The 21,895-nt window shown below is 39.0% G+C and overlaps 1 protein-coding gene across 9 annotated transcripts in view; it reads right to left on the reverse strand.

Annotated features, from left to right (window-relative positions):
• NSD1 (nuclear receptor binding SET domain protein 1) overlaps nt 1-21,895 on the reverse strand; it is a 156,256-nt gene that overhangs the window by 51,207 nt on the left and 83,154 nt on the right. For all 9 annotated transcript variants that reach the window (XM_032336894.1, XM_032336899.1, XM_032336895.1 and 6 more), the window contains 2 exons: nt 19,540-19,712; nt 14,622-17,193 (listed from right to left, as the gene is read on the reverse strand). In XM_032336894.1, coding sequence (XP_032192785.1) covers nt 14,622-17,193; nt 19,540-19,712 — 2,745 coding nt within the window. The remainder of the gene's footprint in view (nt 1-14,621; nt 17,194-19,539; nt 19,713-21,895) is intronic.

Here is a 21,895-nt window from a genome sequence, read left to right on the forward strand (position 1 = left end):
CTCCTCAGGAGACAATAAGTACTTCACGAGACAATGACCTCAGAGCAAACTATTTCTGCCTCAGCTCAATGAGGAATACTAGTGTTCTTTTAAAGAAATGCGTTAAGTTGTGAACAAAAGGAAATGGTCAAATCACAGGCACAGTAAACTTGGCAAAGGCTTTTACTATGGAAAAAAGCCATAGAACTTTGTTAGGATGAGATACGAAAAATAATTTTTTTCTAACCACTGTAATTTCGTAGTAATAAATGGTAGTAATAGATCACTTAGTTTAATTATTTAAATCTAATAGAAAAGGAGCTGAAAACATATTCACCTAAAAACCTTGACATGGGTTTTTAAAGCAGCTTTATTCATAATTATCAAAACTTGAAAGCCACCAAGACACAGGAATTGATAAACGTGGTATGTACAGACAAGAGAACATTATTCAACACTATAAAGATATGAGGTTAAAACCATGAAAAGACATGGAGAACACTTAAATGTATATTACCAGGTGAAAAAAGCCAATGTGAAAAGGATATGTAAATACTGTATGATTACAGATATACATTCCCGAAAAGGCAAAACTATGAAGACAATAAAAAGTAGTTACCGGGGGTAAAGTCGGAGGGCATGCACATGGAGGGGAAAAGGTCTGGATATGCAGAACACAGAGGATTTTTACGGCAGTGAAAATACTCTGTATGATACCATAATCATGAATACATGTCATTATATATTTGTCCAAAGCCAAAGAATATACAACACTAAGAATGAACCCTAAGGTAAACTGTGAACTTTGGGTGATTACAATGTGCCAATGTAGATGCATCAATTTTAACAAATGTACCACTCCAGCAGTGGACACTGGTAACAGGGAAGGTTGTGCATGTGTGTGGACAGGGTATACAGAAAAACTCTTGTGCCTTCTCCTCAATTTTGCTACACACCTAAAACTGCTCTAAAAAAAATAAAGTAATAAAAAATAGAAAGTTAATGGTAGAGGCTGAAATAGTTATCAAAATTATATACCTACAGAGCTCCCAATATAATTACGGGGCTTGTTAAACCCTTCAACCAATGCAATTTTCCTAACTGCTCAGTTTTAGACGATACACCTGTAAGTGATCCAGGCTGGTGAGTTTTTCCCAAGTAAGTATTTCAAAAGAAGTTAAAACCACCAGCCAAACAATGACTTAAAAAGTTCCCCTCAGGGGCGCCTGCAAGGCTCAGTGTGTTAAAGCCTCTACTTTCCGCTCAGGTCATGATCCCAGGGTCCTGGGATCAAGCTCCACATCGGGCTCTCTGCTCAGCAAGGAACCTGCTTTCCTTCCTCTCTCTCTGCCTGCCTCTCTGCCTGCTTGTAATCTCTGTCAAATAAATTAAAAAAAAAAATTTTTTTTAATGTTCCCCTCAAATAATAATGTTTTAAAAAATCTCTCTTGGGGGTGCCTGGGTGGTTCAGCGGGTTAAGCCACTGCCTTCGGCTCAGGTCATGATCCCAGGGTCCTGGGATCGAGTCCCGCATCGGGCTCCTTGCTCAGCAGGGAGCCTGCTTCTCTCTCTGCCTCTCTGTGCCATTTTGCCTGCTTGTGCTCTCTCTCTCTCTGACAAATAAATAAATAAAATCTTTAAAAAAAAAAAAAACTCTCTTGGAGAAAAGAAATAAGCTAAAATACATTCTGAAATAAGTATATATTATCTGTACCTGTGACAGTTAATGGTTAGCAATTTTATGCTCTGAGGCAAACAGATTATGCCTTTAATAAAGCCCTATTAGATATCATCTAAATTTTCAAACATCAATGACTTTTTTTTTTTAAAGAATTATATATTTACTTATTTTACAGAGAGAGAAATCACAAGTAGGCAGAGAGGCAGGCAGAAGAGAGACAGGGAAGCAGGCTCCCGGCTGAGCAGAGAGTCCAATGCAGGCATCGATCCCAGGACCCTGAGACCATGACCTGAGCTGAGGGCAGAGGCTTAACCCACTAAGCCACCCAGGTGCCCACCAATGACATTCTTTTTACATTTTTTTAAAAGATTTTATTTATTTGACAGACAGAGATCACAAGTAGGCAGAGAGGCAGGCAGAGAGAGAGAGGAGGAAGCAGGCTCCCTGCTGTGCAGAGAGCCTGATGTAGGGCTTGATCCCTGGACCCTGGGATCACGACCTGAGCCAAAGGCAGAGGATTTAACCACTGAGCCACCCAGGTGCCCCCACCAATGACATTTTTAAACACAAATAAGACCAAAGAAATATACGGAATAACATGGGTTTACTATGTGCATGCAAGTCACAGGTTAGCCATTTAACATTCATTAATTTCTAATCTTTACTTCAAGGTAAGTGACATCATCATTTTATAAAAAATGTAACTGAGAGGTGCCTGGCTGGCTCAGTCAGTACAGCATGCGACTCTTGATCTCAGGGTTCTAAGCTTGATCCCCACATTGGGTGTAGAATTACTTAAAAAAATGAATTTCTTAAAAAAAAGTAACAGGCTTGAATAGGAAAGTGCCTTGCCTAAGCCCACTCAAGTTAGTCTATTACTTAAGTGGCAAGGCCATGATTCCAACCAAAAACTCTCCATGCTTCAAAACCACTGGGTTCTTTTTACTAAAACAGATCCCTATGCTATCACATCATCATATCCCTTATCCTACCCCACCACACAGAGCCACATCCATCACTACCTCCCCACATTAATTAGACCTCAGTCCCAGACAGGTTATGTTCTGTCTTCTCAGAAGGTTCCATGGGCTAATCTGTCCCCTCCATTTCCTCCTGAAGCTACTGTCCCCATTCTGTCTCTGGGTTTACTTCTCTCACCAAGTAAGTTCTCAGACTAAATTTTAGTCCTTTAGTTCTTTACTTCCTTAAGATCCACAAGAAAATCAACGAAGAGCACAAAAGACTGAAAATCAATGTAAAAACTGTATCTGACATACTACTAGGTTCCTACACAAGTACATACATTGCAGGCAACCCTCTTGGGTCCCCTCCCTCCCTCCTTGGGAGCTTTGTACTATCACTTTGCTTTGCTGCTCACCAAAAAAAAAGAAAAGAAAAAAAGAAACAAAACAAACAAACAAAAAAACCCCACAAAAGTACATGCATTTCTCCTCACCAACATTGTATCAAACAATCCTTTAAAGGTTTAAGGTTTGGCAAACTACCAGTGGGACTATTTTAGTAAATAAAATTTTACTGAAATACAACCATGCTCATTTATTTACCAATGGCTTATGTCTGCTTTTGTGTCACAAAGAGTTAAGAGTTAACAGAAGACAGTATGGCTTACAAAGCTTAAAATACTATTTGTCCTTTTAAGAAAAAGATTACCAATTCCCCCTCTTAAATGTATAATAGGGTAACACAGTGTAAATGAAAACACCCTGGTCACAACTGAATGACTTAAAACCCAAAGTCTCTAGCTGTTCCTGAGTTTCCGTTTTCCTGCCCTCTTCAACTACACCTACTCCTGAAACTCCCTACTCCCACCTATGTTCTCACCTAAACGAGAATGCTCATCCACTAAAACTACTTTTGAGTTGAAAGAACCCAGAGAACTCACCATATCCAATTACTCTATAAATGGCCAAAAGGAAGTGGCTTGCCAAATTAACATAAACAGAGTATCAAGAATGAAAGGGGAACATGACCTTTTGGATACTAAAGGGAAATATTAAAAGGTGGAAAATAACAAAAGCTAATGGAGAGATGAATAAATCATGAAAACCTCAATACATGGCACAGAGCAAGAGCCAAAATATGACCATGTTTAAATTTCTTGGCAAATACACATCAACTCCTAGCACAGAGCCAAGACCTACTGTAAAGAATAGATACGAATTACTCATATAGGAAACTTTAGCAGTATCTTTTTAGACTGCAGAGTGTGTACATAAACCAGTTAAAATAATAAAATATCCAAAAAGTTAAATCAACCCCAGCTGTTCCCCAACTGAAGAACAGGTACATAAAGTATGGTATTCTGTTCCCTGAATACTATCTAGCAATAAAAAACAAAATATTGATATATGCCAGAATATGGATAAATCACAAAACCAGAAACATTGTGCTAAATGAAAAGAGCAAGACATAAAACGTCATATGCTGTATGATTCCATTAATATGACATGTCCAGAAAAGGCTAATGGGAGTGGGGGTAGTGGTGGATTAGTGGTTGCTGGGCTGGGAGTACAAAGAGACCAACTATAAATGGGACAGAAGAATCTTATTGGATAGAAGAAATGTTCTAAAACTCATTTATGGGGATGGTTGTACAACTCAACAAATTCACTAAAAATCATCTCCTTATGCACTTAAAATGTATGAAACTTGGGACACCTGGGTGGCTCAGTCGGTTAAGCCACAGCCTTCAGCTCATGTCATGATATCAGGGTCCTGGGATCGAGTCCCAGGTCGAGCTCCTTGCTCAGCAGGGAGCCTGCTTCTCTCTCTGCCTCTGCCTGCCACTTTGCCTGCTTGTGCTCTCTCTGTGACAAATAAATAAATAAATCTTTCAAAAAATAAATAAAATAAAATTTATGAACCTTATGGTATATAAAGTCGACTATATAAGCATATTGAATAAAGTTTATTTTTTTTAAAGTTAAGTCTTTTCTTTCTTTTTTTTTTTTTTTTTAAGATTTTGTTTATTTATTTGACAGAGATCACAAGGAGGCAGAGAGGCAGGCAGAGAGAGAGAGGAGGAAGCAGGCTCCCTGCTAAGCAGAGAGCCCGATGACGGGGCTCAATCCCAGGACACTGGGATCATAACCCGAGGAGAAGGCAGAGGCTTTAACCCACTGAGCCACACACGTGCCCCAAAAGTTGTCTTTTTAAGACTAACTAGAAAACTTCTTTTTCTCCTCAAAATGGTGAATTTTCCTAAAGGACTACAGTACTAACATCAATATCACTCCTCACTACACATTATCAGCTCTTGTCATACCTCTACTTTCCTAAGTCTGAAATCTCAGAAGCAAAATGTTAAAGGAAGGGGGTAAAAAAAGCAAAAATCCAAACATCTCTTCATAATAATAGTTAAGTTACTGAGTCCAACCTCCTCTGAAAACAAATAAAATGCTGTATAAAAAATTTTTATGTTTTATTTATTTATTTGACAGTGAGAGAGGGAACACAAGCAGGGGTAGTGGGAGAGGGAGAAGCAGGCTTCCCGCTGAGCAGGGAGCCTGACGTGGGACTGGATCCCAGCAACCTGGGATCATGACCTGAGCCAAAGGCAGAAGCTTAACAACCTAGCCACCCAAAAGCCCCTGTATAAAGTGTTTTAAAAATTTGTCAGCAAAGCACTGACAAGACAGACTGTTTAGAACTACAAACCAAACACAAAGGAATAGCACAGAGAAATAAATACAGCACTGAAATGGATTTTGTCCTGAAGGCTTTTTTGTGATCCTACTGAAGTGTAAGGGGTAGAAGTTTAAAAGAGAATTAACTAGCGCCCTGAGGAATAAACTAGTGCCCCAAAGGACTCTTTTCCTCAGAGTCACAATGAAGCAAAAGTACACCATTGTCCAAACCTCCAGAAGACCACAAGGAGAGGTTCTTTGGCACAAAGCAGAAGGGGAGCAAAAAGTCCTTGAGAAGCTGTGACTGGTCCTCCTGAGAATTTGCAGCTCCCATAAGAAAATCAATCAATGTGGGACACCTGGGTGGCTCACTGGATTAAAGCCTCTGCCTTCGGCTCAGGTCATGGTCCCAGGGTCCTGGGATCGAGTCCCGCATGGGGCTCTCTGCTCAGCAGGGAGCCTGCTTCCCTTCCTCTCTCTCTGCCTGCCTCTCTGCCTACTTGTGATCTCTGTCAAATGAATAAATAAAAAATCTAAAAAAAATAAAATAAAAAAAAAGAAAATCAAGCAATCTAATTAATACATCATGTTAACAGAATAAAGGGAGTAAAAAGGAATCATGACCTCAACAGACACGGAAAAATCGTTTAACAAACAGTATATAAGGGAACGTTCTCAACCTGAAAGGCCATCTTTCAAAGTGATAGCTAATATCACAGTTAATGGTAAAAGACTAGATGCTTTCTCCCTAAGACCAGGAGCAAGACAAGAATGCCTGTTCACTCCACTTATGCTTAACACTGCACTGGAGGCTTTAGCTGGGAATTTGGCAAGAAAAAATACAAATAAAAGACATCCAGATTAGAAAGGATGAAGTAAAACTATCTTTATTAGTTGATGACATGATCATGTACGAAAAAAATCCTAAGGAATTCACAAGAAAACAATCAACTAAAAAAATGGGTTCAGCAAGGTTGCAACATGCAAAATCAATACACAAATATCAACTATATTTCTGTATAGTTGCAATGAGCAACGTAAGAATGAAATTAAGGAAATGATTTCATATATAACAGGATCAAAATGAATAAAATTTTTTAAAAAACAGTAAAATACTTAGGAATAAACTGAATAAAAGCAGCATAAGATTTATACACAGAAAACTACAAAACATCACTGAAATAAATGAAACACAACTTAATTAATGAAAGCCATTCCTTGTGTACAGTTTACAATAAACTTAATATTGTTAACTATGGCAACACTGCCCAAAACTGACATACAGATCCAGTACAACCCTCATCAAAATCCCAGCTGGAATTTTTGCAGCAATTAACACATTGTTCCTAAAATTAAAATGGAAATGCAAAAGATCCAGAAAAGCCAAACAATCTTGGAAACAAAGTTGAAGGACTCAATACTTTCCAATTTCAAATTATAATAATTACTGTACAAACAGTGTAATTAAGACTTTGTGGCACTGACATAAAGACAAGACATATATATACATACGAAAAAAAAGGAGTTGACGGCTGAAATGAATCATCACATTTATGGTCAAATGATTTTCAGCTAAGATACCAAGACCACTCAATGGAAAAATAATACACTTTTTAACACAAATGGTGCTGAGACAACTGGAATAGGCAATGGTTACTCAGACATGACACCAAAAGCACAAGCAACCAAGGAAAATACAAACTAGACTTTATCCAAATTAAAACCACTTACGCTTCAAAATATGTAATCAAAAATGTAAATGATAAATCCATTAAATGGAAGAAAATATTTACAATTCATATCCAATAATACTTAGATCCACACGAAGTAAAGAATTCTTAGAATTAAATAATAAAAAGACAAACAGTCCAATCAAAAAATAGGCAAAGGATCTAGACAGATGCTTCTGCAAAAGATTTAAGTAAGACTGCTAAATACATGAAGAGATGCTTAATATTAACAGCCAGCAGGGAAATGCAAATCAAAGCACAATAATGAAATACCTCATGACACTACTAGGACAGTTATTTAAAATAGGTGTGAGTAAAGAGGTAGAGAAACTGGAACCCTTATGTATTGCAAACAGGAATGTAAAATGTCAAAAGAGCTTTGGCAAAACATTCTGACAGTTCTTCAAAAGCTTTACATACATAATTACAAAATGACCCAGCAATTCAGCTTCTAAATATATAAACAGTAGAAATGAAAATATAGCCATACAAACCATGGCACACAAACGTTCAAATAATACTATTATTCATAAAGGCCAAAATGTGGAAACAACCCAAATATCTATCAGTTGATGAAATAATAAAAAACGGTTTGTTCATACAATGGAGTATTATTTGGCATTAAAGAGACATGAAACAGGGTTGGCCTGGGTGGCATAGTCGGTTAAGTGTCCCAACTCTTAGTTGTGGCTCAGGTTGTAATTTCAGGGTTGTGGAATGGAGCCCTGTGCCAGGCTCTGCACTCTGCCCAAGTCTCCTTGGATTTTCTCTCTCCCTCTGCCCCTCTTGCTTCTGCACATATGTGCTCTATCTCTAAAAATAAATAAATAAATCTTAAAAGGGAAAAAAAAAGGACATAAGGAAAGAGTAGTAACAGTAAGATGGCAGAACTGGAGCCCCTACAGGAGTACTCTAGAAACCACTCAGGAGGCTGCAGACAAGTTCAAAAGAAAAGAACTATAGCATCAAAACGGGTTAAAAAAGAGCCAGTAAAAAAAATAAAAAAAAATAAAATAAATAAATAAAAATAAAAATAAAAAAATAAAAAAAGAAAATAAATAAATAAATAAATAAAAATAATAATAAAATTTAAAAAAAAAAAAAAAAGAGCCAGTTCACTTTATCTGAGACTGCCACTCCCAATGCAGGCAAAGCTCTCCTCATGGTTGGGGGAAGTGAGGGAGGTGGGGATGGGGAGCTTGTGTCCAACACACCAGCTTTTCAAAGGGCTGCCCAAGAGACCAGACTGTTTAACAGGACTGGGACCACTAACAGAACCCACACAGTTTGGATTCATGAGGACTGCTGACGACAAGGCAGAGAATGGGCAGCATGCTGAGGAACCAGATGGCTTGCCATGAGGTAGTCAAAGGCCAGCACAGTTTGATGAGATCAGGAGAAGGTACTAAATTTATACTCAAGGTTAAAGACTGGAGCCAGCATTTGGCAATCTGGATTCCTGAAGAATTGCCCAAGGGGCTAGTTAGCATCTGTCTTGCCTGCTTTTGAGAGCAAATGGGGAACCAGTACTCTTTGAATACTTGGGAGCCACTAAGAGGGAAAAGTTGCAGTGACACAAGTAAACCTTCAGTACTGCAGAAAAACACTAGAGGGAGCAAGATTACAAGCCCCCCAAAAAGAAACAGAACTCCCTAATTAGGAAATTACACATACAAGCCCAGAGAAGCCCACCATTCAGAGGTCTCCAGAATATCCAATTGAGGTGATTGGTGAAATGTCTAGAGCCAATCCCTAAAGACTAAAAGCGGTTCTTGTTCAAATGCATAAAACTCGGGCGGGAGCGGGATGGATCACCAAGTACACAAAGAAACAGGGAAACATGGCCCTAATCAAAGGGTCCAAACAAATCTCCAGGAGTGCCTGGGTGCCTTAGGTGGTTAAGCAAGCAACTGTGGATTTCGGCCCAGGTCACCATCTCAGGGTTGTGAGATCAAGCTCCCATGCCCAGCATGGAGCCTACTTAATAATCTCTCTCTCTCCTTTCCCTCAGCACCCCAACCCAGCTCTCTCTTTAAAAACAAACAGGGACGTCTGGGTGGCTCAGTGGGTTAAAGCCTCTGCCTTTGGCTCAGGTCGTGATCCCAGGGTCCTGGGATCGAGCCCCGCATCGGGCTCTCTGCTCAGCAGGGAGCCTGCTCCCCCCACCCCGCCTGCCTCTCTGCCTACTTGTGATCTCTGTCAAATAAATAAATAAAATCTTTAAATAAATAAATAAATAACCAAAAACCATCCACACAGTTTGGAAGATAACAAATATAAGCATATGTGCATACAACATCAGAGCACCCAAATATATGAAGCAAACACTGACAGAATTGACAGGAGTTTGAAACAGTCAAACAGTAATAGTGGAGTATAATACCTGGCTTCCAATAATGGGTATAACAACTAGATAATCAATAAAAAATTGGAAAATCTGAACATCACTATTTATCAAATGAATCTAACAGACATAAACAGAACACCAACTCCACCTTATAGCAGCAAATACACACTCTTCTTAAGCACACATGAACTGTTTTCCAGGATAAATCATGACAAACCACAAATCAAGTCTTAGAAATATAAGAAAACTGAAATCAGACCATATATCTTTTCTAATCACAATGGGCTGGAACTCTAGCAGTAAAAAACTGGAAAATCCACAAATGTATGAAAATCAACATACTCCTGAACAACCAATGTGTCAGAGAAGTCCCATGAAAAAAATCAGAAAATATCTTGAGACAAATATGAAAATCCTATATACCTCAACTTACGATATCCAGTAAAGGAAGTACTAAGAAAGAAGTTTACAGCAGGAAGCATCTACATTAAAAAAAAGATTTCAGGGCACCTGGGCAGCTTAGTAATTTATGCATCTGCCTTGGGCTCAGGTCATGAGTCTGGGATTGAAGCCCACATGAGGTTCCCTCCTCAGCACAGTTTGCTTCTCTCTCTCCTCTCACCCCTGCTTGTGTTCTCTCTTATTAAAAAAATCTCAAATCAATAACCTTATTTTTATACTTCAAGGAATAAGAATAAACCAAACCCAGAGTTAGCAGAAAGGAAATAATAAATATTAGAGCAGAAGTAAACAGAAAATTAAAAATATCAAGACTAAGCACTGATTTTTTTAATGATCAATAAAAATGGAAAGTCCTTAGCTACATTAACTAAGGAAAAAAATAACTAAAACCAGAAATTAAAGTCATTTCGACTGATACCACAGAAGCAAAAGAATTATAAAATACTACTATGAACAACTGCATGCAACAAACTGAATAACCTAGAAATTTCTAGAAACATTCCATCTACCAAGACTGAATCATGAAGAAATACAAAATCTGAATTAGTAAGGAGATTAAATAAATCATCAAAAGCCTCTGAAACAAAAAAAGACCAGGATGAGATAGCTTCACTGGAGAAATCTACCAAGCATCTAAAAATTAATTAATGTCAAACCTTTTCAAACGCTTCCAAAAAACTGAGGACAGAACATTTCCAAACCCATTTTATGACGTGAGCATTGCTCTCATACCAACGACAGAAAATATACTTAAAAAAAAAAAGTAAACCAATATTCCTTATGAACATTGCTGCAAAAATTCTCAACAAATATTAGCAAACTGAATTTAATACACCATGACCAAGTAGGATTCACCCCAGGAATGGAAAGATGATTTAACATATAAAAAAGTTAATGTAATACAAATGTTACCAAAATGAAGAAAATCACATGACTATCTCAAGTGATGCAGACAAGGCTTGGGAGAGCAAGAGAGCACATATGCACACGATTGGGGAGGGGAGGGGCAAAAGGAGAGAATCTTTAAGCAGACTCCCGGCTGTGCACAAAGCCCAATGACAGTGCTCCATCTCACAACCCATGAGATCATAACCTCAGCCAAAACAAGAGTTGGACACTTAACCCACTGAACCACTCAGGTGTTCCTCAACACTTTTTTTTAAAGTAAGGTCTAGGCCCAACATGCGGCTTGAACTCATGACCTTGAGATAAAAAAAATCACATGTTCTACGAACTGAGACAGCCGGGCACTTTCTACCAATATGCCAACAGCATTTTTTGCAGAAACAGGGAAAAAAAAAATCCTAAAATTCACATGGAATCTTAATGAACACTAAATAGCCAAAAATAATCTTGGCAAAGAACAAATACATCCTTTCTTCAAAATATATTATAAAGCTACATTTCAATATGATATTGCCATAATGAGAGACGTATAGGTCAATGGAACAAATGGAGAACGCACATATAAACCCTAAGCGTATGATCAAATTATCTTTGACCAATATGCTAAGACTACACAATGGGGAAAGGATGGTCTCATCAATAAATGGTGCTCGGAAAAGTAGATATCCACATGCAAAAAAGAAAGATGGATCCTTATCTTACACCATATACAAAAACTAACTCAAAATGGGTCAAAGACCTAAATCTAAGATGTGAAACTATAGCACTCCAAAAAAAGCAAGGGAAAAAAACTGATTCATGACTGGAATGAAAGCAATGATTTATTAGATAACAAGTAAAAGCACAGATCACAAAAGCAAAAACAGACAAACTGGACTGCATCAAACTTAAAACTTTCTGCACAGCAAAGTAAACAATTAACATAGTGAAAAGAAGTCAACCTACAAAATGAAAGAAAATATCCGCAAACCATTTACCAAATAAGGGGGAAAAAGAAAGAAAAAAGGAGGGAACGTAGGAAGGGAGGGAAGGAAGGAGGGAGGGAGAAAGCCTACAACTCAGTAAAACAAGCCAATTCAAAAATGGTCAAAGCACCTGGAGAGACTTTTTTTTTAATTAAGATTTTTTTTTTTTTAATTTGAGAGAGATCACAAGGAGGCAGAGAGGCAAGCAGAGAGAGAGGGGGAAGCAGGCTCACCAGGGAGCAGAGAGCCCGATGTGGGGCTTGATGTCAGGAACCCAGGATCATGACCTGAGCCGAAGGCAGAGGCTTAACCCACTGAGCCACTGAGGCACCCCAATTTCTTCAAAGAAGATACACAAATGGCCAACAAGCATATGAAAAGATCCTCAACATCACTAATCATTGGGGAAATGAAAATCAAAACCACAATGGGCTATCATCTTACACCTGTTAGGATGGCCACTATTTAAAAATAAATAAATAAATAACAAGTGCTGGTGAGGATGTGAAAAACTTTAAACACTAAAAGTGCAGTTAGTAGGATTATAAAATGTGCAGCCACTATGGAAAACAGTATGGAGTTTCCTCAAAATACTAAAAACAGAATTATATGATCATTTCCAATTCTAGCATACATCTAAAATAATTGAAAATGTGATCCCAAAGAGAGATTTTCACACCCATATTCAGTACAGTTTTATTCACAATAGCCAAGATAGAAGCAACTTAAATGTCCAATCCTAAATGTCTGCTGACAGATGAATAGAAAAAAAAATATGGTTTACACATACAATGAACTATTATTCAGCTTCAAGAAAAACAGAAATCGTGCCATATGCTAAAACATGAATGAACCCTGAAGACATTATGCTAAATAAAATAATTCAATCTCAAAAAGACAAATAGTACATGATTCCACTTACATGAGATATATAAAGTAATCCAACTTATAAAAACAGAAAGAGAATGGTGGTTGCCAGGGGGTGGGGGAAAAGTAAAAAACTTGTTCAATTCAGTATGGTTTCAGACTTGGAAGATGAAAAAGCTCTAAAGATCTACTCTTCAATAATGTGCATACAGTAATACTGTACAGTTTAAACTTGTTCAGAAGGTAAATTTATGTATTTTTTACCATTATAAAAATAAAGCACTGCTACATGCTAACTTAAAGAACCAAACACCAAAGTACTACATATTGTATGATTCTATTAACATGAAATGTACAGGGCGCCTGGGTGGCTCAGTGGGTTAAGCCGCTGCCTTCGGCTCAGGTCATGATCTCAGGGTCCTGGGATCGAGTCCCATATCGGGCTCTCTGCTCAGCAGGGAGCCTGCTTCCCTCCCTCTCTCTCTGGCTGCCTCTCCATCTACTTGTGATTTCTCTCTGTCAAATTAATAAATAAAATCTTAAAAAAAAAAAAAAACATGAAATGTATAGAACAGGAAAACCTACAGGTTGGGAAGAAATGAGGGAGGTTAATAAAGGGTACTATGCTTCTTTCCTGGGTGATGCAAATACCCCAAAATTGATTATGTTGATGACTGTAGAAGTCTGTGAATATAATAAAAATCACTAAGGTATAAACTTTAAAATGACAGATATTTCATGTATTGATTTGTATCTCAATAAAGCTGTTAAAAAAAATCTTCTACAGTAGGCAACTTCGAGAGTCTTATGTTTAAGGATAGCTTTACCCTCAACAACTATACTGTAGGGGCACCTAGGTGACTCAGATGGTTGGGCATCTGCTTTGGCTCAGGTCAGGATCCCAGGTCAAGGTCCTGGGATTGAGCCCTATGTCAGGCTCCCAGCTTAGCAAGGAGTCTGCTTCTCCCTCTCCATCAGCCTCTCCCCCTGTATGTGCTCTCTCTGTCTCTCTCTCTCTCTAATGAATAAATAAAATCTTAAAAAAAAGAAAAACTAGGGCGCCTGGGTGGCTCAGTGGGTTAAGCCGCTGCCTTCGGCTCGGGTCATGATCTCAGGGTCCTGGGATCGAGTCCCGCATCGGGTTCTCTGCTCCGCGGGGAGCCTGCTTCCTCCTCTCTCTCTCTCTGCCTGCCTCTCTGCCTACTTGTGATCTCTCTGTGTCAAATGAATAAATAAAATCTTTAAAAAAAATAAAATAAAAAAAATAAAAAAAAAAGAAGAAAAACTATAATGTATAATATTAATATCTTGAAAGACTTCAGCTGTTTTTCTTCTGCTGCTAAGGTAAGATACCCTGGTATTTCGGTTTTTTGTTGTTCTCAAGCCTGGTTACAGAAGGGAAGTTAAGACAGCTAAAGCTTTCAAATAAGTACTACAGAATACTTTCTTTTTCCCCAAAGCAAATGTCCCTTTGTCTACATAATCAATGGACCTTCCTTAAATTGTGTAAAGGAAGCCTAACATTCAATAAAATCTATTCACTTTCTGTAAACTAATAACTATACATAAATTTCAGGCTCAGAGCCTCTCAATTACCTACAATGCCAGAATGAGTTCCAAAAAGTTCACAGATTTAAAAAGGTCAGGGTAGGAGCACCTGGATGGGTCAATAGGTTAAGCATCTGCTTTCAGCTCAGGTCATGATCCCAGGGTTCTGGTACTGAGCCCCCATCGGGCTCTCTGCTCAGTGGGGAGTCTGCTTCTCCCTCTCCCTCTGCCCCCTACCCTTGTGTTCTCTCTCATTCTACCTCAAATAAAATTTTATAAAAGAGGGAAAGCTTCTGGTAAAACATAATTTCTGAAATTATATGGAAACCTGGACCTCAAGATTCAGATCCTACATATAAAGCTCTTCCTTCAAGGGATAGTACTTTCCTCCCAATTTACACTTGGCCCTTCCATCAAAACAGATCAACTTCAGATGAGTAACATTATCACCACTTCTCTAATCCTTATCATTGTCTCAGGAGTCCTTACCTGGTTCAGGGAGCTCAGGCTGGGGTGTCAAACTGGGAATTCCCGGCTCTTTTTCCATCTCTTCAATGCTGGCACTGAATTTGTCACAAACATTCAACCGTGGTCCAACTGCATCTAAGCAGCTGGCATGATTTGGATCTGCCAGCGTATCCTCCAGTATGTTTGCTGACGTAGGAGGTCTATTCTCTGGGAACTCATCCCCCTTCTTTACGGGGTCAGCAGGAAGCAAAACCCCAAAGGCACCCTCAGAGTTTTCCTTCTCCCTATATCTGTTAGTGCGCTTACGAGGTTTAGTGCGCCTTTGGTTTAAACGCTGCCACCGCTTTTTAGGCACCGCTTGATTTACACCATTGGGTTCATCATTCTCACTGTTCATTTCAGTATCCACCTCTGGGCCTTTTCTGTTTTCAAAAGAGGAGACTTTATCAGGAATTTTATCAGGGTCAGACTGCTTGACTTTGTTATCAAAATGAACACTAGAAAAATGGGCACTGTCTTCACTTGTTAAATGGCCCATTAACTGAAGGGGTTCCTCTTTACCAGGGTCCTCTAGCCCACCTCTTGAGGAACCATTCTCTGCAACCCCACTTGCTCTGTCTCCCTGCAGTGCAGCATCAAGAGTTACAGCTGGAAGTCGGTTGAGTTTTCTTTTGCGCTCGGTCTTTAAGGCTTTACGGTTCAATGTGTTCTTTCCCATCTGGGCTGAAAAACTATCTCGCAGTTTAGATGATGGTTTTGACCGCCCACAGTTGCGCCTAGTAACACAGTTTGAGCGACTTTTACCAGAAGCAGGGACATCTCTTCTGTCAGACACTAAGCCCGGTACAGATACAGACAACTCTCCAGACACTGTAGGGTCACCCCCACTAGGGCTAGGACGGACTGGGTTCTGAATGCCATCTCCATTTTTTTCTGAACTGTGAGTGGAGCTTCCTGAAACCAAGACCTTAGATGCACCTACAGGACTACTCGTAGAACAGTCTCCAAGACCAGGACTCCGATAAGAGACCAAGTTCTGAGCAGTCATTAACCGCTGCTCCTTAGTCTTACTATCATGCATATCTTTTAACATCATTAACAATGTACTGAATTTGTAATCTGGTTCAATAGGTATATGATTCTGACCCGAGGCAGGAGAAAAAAGTAATGGTTTTGATGGCTTTGATGTTCCAGAGTCACTCACATCTTCACTTAAGGATCTATAAGAGAGTTCCTTCAACTCTGACAGAACATGTTTCACCACTGCTGTTTCTATGTCATTTGAATCCCTGGTTTTTTCATGCATGTTGCTCAGTAGTTTTAGCCCATCCACTTTCCCACTTTTGGAAATGCTGGCCAAAGGAGAGCCTTTGGTATCAGAAGAGCAGCATTTCAAACTGCAGTCCTCATTTGTAACTGGAGGTTCCACTACAACTGGATTTTCTTTATGTTTGCACTTTATACTTCGGATCTTGGGCTGTTTGCTTTTTGAATGTAAAAGAGCTTGATTTGTAGCCCCAGCTTTTATTAGTGAGTTCTCACTGGAAACGCTTGATGGTGTGTTGAATTTTGGAGAGAAACCATCGTTTCTAAAATCTGATTGGGGTTTGCGGACAACAGTAGATACTTTAAGATCAGAGAGATTAACCTGAGATGTCTCAGTTCCAGGCTCTGCTGTCTTAGTACAATCCATTAAGTGGTCTGTATGTGAGTTAGTAATGAGGGACTTTTGCTTTGCTTTTACCTTAGTGTTTGTGGCAGGATACCTAGTATACTTTACCTTTTCATGTTTCTGCACAGATAACATACTCTCTGTTCTATCAAAAGCATCTGTAATTTCAAGGACACTGTTATCAGACTCTGAACTGTGATCTATGGGGTCCAGATCACTGCTTCCATCATCAGAAGTGGTACAGATACTAATAGAATCACTTCGCTTTTCTTCATCACCTGCTCCAATATAACAGAGCTGCACTTTTGAACTACACACCAAACCTCGTTGGAGTTTCTTCTTCTCCCCAGAACGTTTAGAGATCAAGGCACCCTCAGACAAACCCAGTAAAGAGTCACAAGTTGAAGTCTCAAATTCTTTCTTTGCCGTGTTTTTCGCACAAGAAGAAAACAGGAAACTTCCTGGGGCAGTGCTGGACCCTGTGAGGCTGTTTGCTATCCTGGAAAGTTCATTAGAGGCCTGCTTATCAGATACATCCCCAGAAATAAAGTTTAGGCTGAGGTTCTCTGGAATCTTTCCCCTTCGTTCTTCCTTATGTGCTTCAAATTGCATGTGGCCCTTTTTCATACTAGTCCTTTTTGGATTATCAGAACTCTTCCTGGCTCGAGACTTAGCACAAGGCTTTTCCTTCTCATCTGCAGAATGTTCAGAGTCAAAAGCCAGAGATTTCAAGCAGCCATTAAGTAACAGGTCATGTTCTGATTCAGGATCATTTGCACAGTCCTCAAATGGCATATCCTCCTCACTGTCCAACTTGATTGAACTGGTGACACATCTTCGGTTCTTCGACCCTTTGGGAACATCGTACTGTTCAGCAAGACCAACACTGGCTTCCCATTTACTCAAAATTTTCTGAGGAACCTTAAATATAAAGGAGAAAAAGATTATCACTTATCAAAAAAAATACAAAAAGGAATAGAGAGATTATGAGCAAAGACCTCTCAAGAAACTCTTCCAAGCCTTGTAACTTTTTCAACAATACTTTTATGGTACTAGCTAGGTGTTTTAGTACCCACTGTTAACCCAAAGCCTAAACAATGGGGGATTCTTCAAATCTACTTCTACCACCAAGATCTATCATTAGAGGAAAGATTAATCCTCTGCTCTCCCTCCTTTGTAAGGACAAAAGAGTAGACCATAACTAGGACTGCATTACTAATAAACATTACATTACTAAATCAAGGAATAATAAGACCCTTCCCATTTAGCCCTCCACACTTTACAACAGGACTTATTTACTTCCTGACTTACGAAGGCCAAGCACTTGCTCAGCTGTGTTAAGAGAAAGCAAAAGGCTAAAGAAGATAAACACGGAAAAATGAGGACAGGAGAAAAGAGGTCAGATCTACCCTAGAAGACCCTAAACTAGAAACTCTCATTATCCCTAGACCCCTTTATTTCTGGTGCTGTATCTGATTATTCAATACAGGTAACATAAAATCTGGATTATAACCAAGCAGTCTCTGGGCTGAGTCATGTCCAGAGACACCAAAACACCCTGGTTATTACATACGTGCCTTTGTTGATTCCTCACAGATGGAGACACTGATGCTCTGTGAAATGTTTTTTCAAACTCTTATTTTCCTCCCTGGCTTCATACAACAGTTATTAGTCAAGGTTCTATTAGCTAACTATATTTTAATACCTATAAAAGGGATGTTACACTGAGCATGAAAAAATTCAGGTCACTGGAAAGGTAGCCTCCTCTTATAAAGCAATGAGCTGATCATCTAATCTATTTTATACACACTCATTAATTCTCATAACTGTGACAAGAGTAAAACAACTTTCCAGAATCTGAAAGCCCTACTGAACTCCTTTGAAAAGGGGCTTGGTTAAGCTACATAACTAAAGGCCTGACACAAAAGCTTGTAGTACCTCCCTACCACCAACCACCCAAAGTATTAGAACTGATGCAGTTAGCCTCCTTCATTGTAAAAATAGCATATACTAGTTATTTCAGGACATCAAATTTATCACATATTAAATATTTATAATTATTTCTAATTCTCCCAACAGTTTTGGAGGGTACATATTATTATACTAGTTTTAGAGATGAAGACACTAATCCTCAGAGAAGTCAACTAAGAAACATTAGGGACTACCTAATGACTCTAACTTATCCTAATAATGATTATTAAGCATTTATACACAGAGAAGCATGAAACACTAACCGAATAGGAAATATTTCACCTTCTAGAACTGACTACAAAGGAATATTAAAAGAAATAAAACAAAATTTGACTCACCCAACTTTAACACAAATTATCAAACAAATGGAAGAAAAACACAATATTCTTTATTAAAACGTAACTGGGCACGAAACCCCAATATTAAGCATGAATCACCCTATACAAGAACTAGAAAACCACCATTTGCAACAACTTGGATAAAGCTAGAGAGTAACAGTGCTAAGTTAAATCGGTCAGTCGATCAGTCAAAGACCAGTCCCGTATGATTTTACTCATACATGTAATTTAAGAAACAAAAGAGCAGGGGCGCCTGGGCAGCTCAGTCAGTTAAGCTGCTGGCTTCAGCTCAGGTCATGATCCCAGGGTCCTGGGATCAAGCCCTGCATCGGACTCTATGCTCAGCAGAAAATCTGCTTCTCCTTCTCCCTCTGCCTACTTGTACTCTCTACCTCTGTGTCAAACAAATTAAAAAAAAAAAAAAAGAAGAGCAAAGGGAATAAAAGAGAGAGAAAGACAAAGAAACAAACTCTTGAAATTACAGAGAACAAACTGATGGTTACCAGAAGGAAGATGGGGGAAATAGGATGAAGATTAAGGAGCGCATTTGTCTGTGAATAAAAACAAAAAGCCAAGACAACAAACAAAAATGTTTATCTTTCTCATTTTTTAGAGAAATATTTAATCCATAGAGTGAGAAAGAGAATATTTCATTTCAATGATCATTTTCTTCTTACAAGAAGTAAGACGAAAAAAGACTGGTCATGTAATTTTATACTGTCACATCTAAGTGACAAGGCGAAAGTTATCTGAAATCATTTCTCAAAAAATTGAGAATTGTAAATATATAGAAGGCTGGCCCTATTTCATCCCAGGAAAAATACTGCTTTCATCAATTTTCTCACAAATACCCTACTATCAAAGGAAATAACTTACATTTGAAAAATATAAGACTTCTTCCTTGACTCTTCCCTGTCCACCCCAAAGAAGATAATTAGAGAGGCTTTGTTTTTTTTACCTTGTGCCTATATCCTTTTTCTTTTTGCTTCCCTCTTCTCCTAAGAACAGGTAGCTCTTCAAACTGATGTCTGCCTTCGAACATGACGATTGCTTTTCCAGCCACCCAGGCTCTCTCTGAAGGGTCCCCAAAAGCCTCCACGTAGTACTGTCGATAGGGCCTCCGGTTTGAAACTAGACAAAAATAAGAACCAGTGTCATTACTTTAAAAAGATGACTGTTCATCTTCAAGAGAACAGCCATATCACTACTGCCAAAGAAATCTCTACTTAAAAAAAAGAAGAAGAACAAAAGATCACAGAGTGGAAATTTTAAATATTCAATTTATGTGGCAAGAAAATGCGTTAAGAGGGGTGCCTGGGTGGCTCAGTCATTAAGCATCTGCCTTCAGCTCAGGTTATGATCCCAGAGTCCCAGGATCAAGCCCTGCATCAGGCTCCCTACTAAGCAGGAAGCCTGCTTCTTCCTCTCCCAATCCCCCTGCTTGTGGTCCCTCTCTTACTGTCTCTCTCTCTCTCTCTCTCTCTCTCTCTCTCTCTGTGTGTGTCAAATAAATAAATAAATAAAATCTTTTAAAAAGCAAAGAAAGAAAACATGTAAAAGTTTAATAAAAAGGGGCGCCTGGGTGGCTCAGTCAGTTATGTGGCTGCCTTCGGCCCAGGTCATGATCCCAGGGTCCTAAGATCAAGTCCCACTTAATAAATAAAATTACAACCTGGCTGAATTTCGATTTTTAGACCATTTCAAAAACAAGATCTATGAAAAAACTGAACTCCTTAATCTCGACCTATTAAATCCTTCCATAGAAACCACCTATAAAGGGGGATTAAAATTGGTAAGATATGTATGTATCTATATAAAATTTCAGAAGGTTAATTTGAGAAATTAATAAGCATACCCATAAATAAGCAAATTCAATCAACACAGCGTGAACACTTATGATGTATCAGCACTATAAATAGACAAAAAAGAAACCTACTGCCTGGTGCTAAGAGACATACAAATAGATTACAGTAAAAGTATTGCAATAATATAAACATTCACTTTTTTTTTTTTTTTAAGATTTGTTTATTTATGAGAGAGAGAGCATGCATGCAGAGCAGAATGAAGGAAGGGGCAGAGGAAGAGGGAGAGAGAATTTTTTTTTTTTTTTTTAAAGATTTTTTATTTATTTATTTGAGAGAGAGACAGTGAGAGAGAGAGCATGAGAGGCGAGAAGGTCAGAGGGAGAAGCAGACTCCCCATGGAGCTGGGAGCCCGATGTGGGACTCGATCCCGGGACTCCGGGACCGTGACCTGAGCCGAAGGCAGTTGCTCAACCAACTGAGCCACCCAGGCGCCCAGGGAGAGAGAATTTTTTAAGCAGACTCCATGTCTGAGCATGGAGCCCAATATGGGGCTCGAACACACGACCTGAGCCAAAACCAAGAATAGGCTGCTTAAACAAACATTCACTCTTTAAAAATAACATTAAAAAATGAAGATCAGTGGGGAACCTGGATGGCTCAGTCATTTAAGTGGCCAACTCTTGATTGCAGCTCAGGTCATGATCTCAAATCCTGGGATGGAGCCCCTCCGTGCTCAGTGCGAAGTCTGCTTCAAGATTCCCTCCCCTCACCCCTCCCTTCACCCATGTGCATGGTCTCCAGTTCTCTCAAATAAATAAATCAATAAATCTTAAAACAAAACAAAACAGTGGAGATCACTAACTGGAGGACAAATGCAACACCCAAGCAGAATTTTTTTTTTTTTTTAAAAGATTCTATTTATTTATCTGACAGACAGAGATCACAAGTAGGCAGAGAGGCAGGCAGAGACAGAGGAGGAAGCAGGCTCTCCGCGGAACAGAGAGCCAGATGCGGGGCTTGATCCCAGGACCCCGGGATCATGAGCTGAGCCAAAGGCAGAGGCTTTAACCCACTGAGCCACCCAGATGCCCCACCCAAGCAGAATTTTTAAAGGTAAATAAATAGTTTGTTAAGGAGAGAATTCCAGTATAAAAACCCGGAAACTTCACAGGCATGAATGAATAAACAAATAGTGGAAACTAAAAGTAGTTCAGAACACTGAATCATAAAAACGTAGCAGGTAATAAGCAGTGGCTAGACCTGAAAGAGCTTGATGCCAGGTTAAGACAATGACCACTGTATGAGCTCTTGTCGTTAAGAAGTCTCATTTAAACTATGGAACCACAGGCTCAGTTTTGGGTTTTAGAAAGATAAATCTTCTTGACCTTGGAATAACACATTCAAGAGGAAACAGAGAGAAGACTCAGTAGACAAGAGATCACCAAAATAGTGCACATGCAAGATGACTAGAACTTAAAGCAGTAACACTGGGAATCAAAAAAAACAAAA

This window comes from Mustela erminea, chromosome 3, assembly GCF_009829155.1.
Source record: "Mustela erminea isolate mMusErm1 chromosome 3, mMusErm1.Pri, whole genome shotgun sequence".
Classification (NCBI taxonomy): Eukaryota; Metazoa; Chordata; class Mammalia; order Carnivora; family Mustelidae; genus Mustela; species Mustela erminea.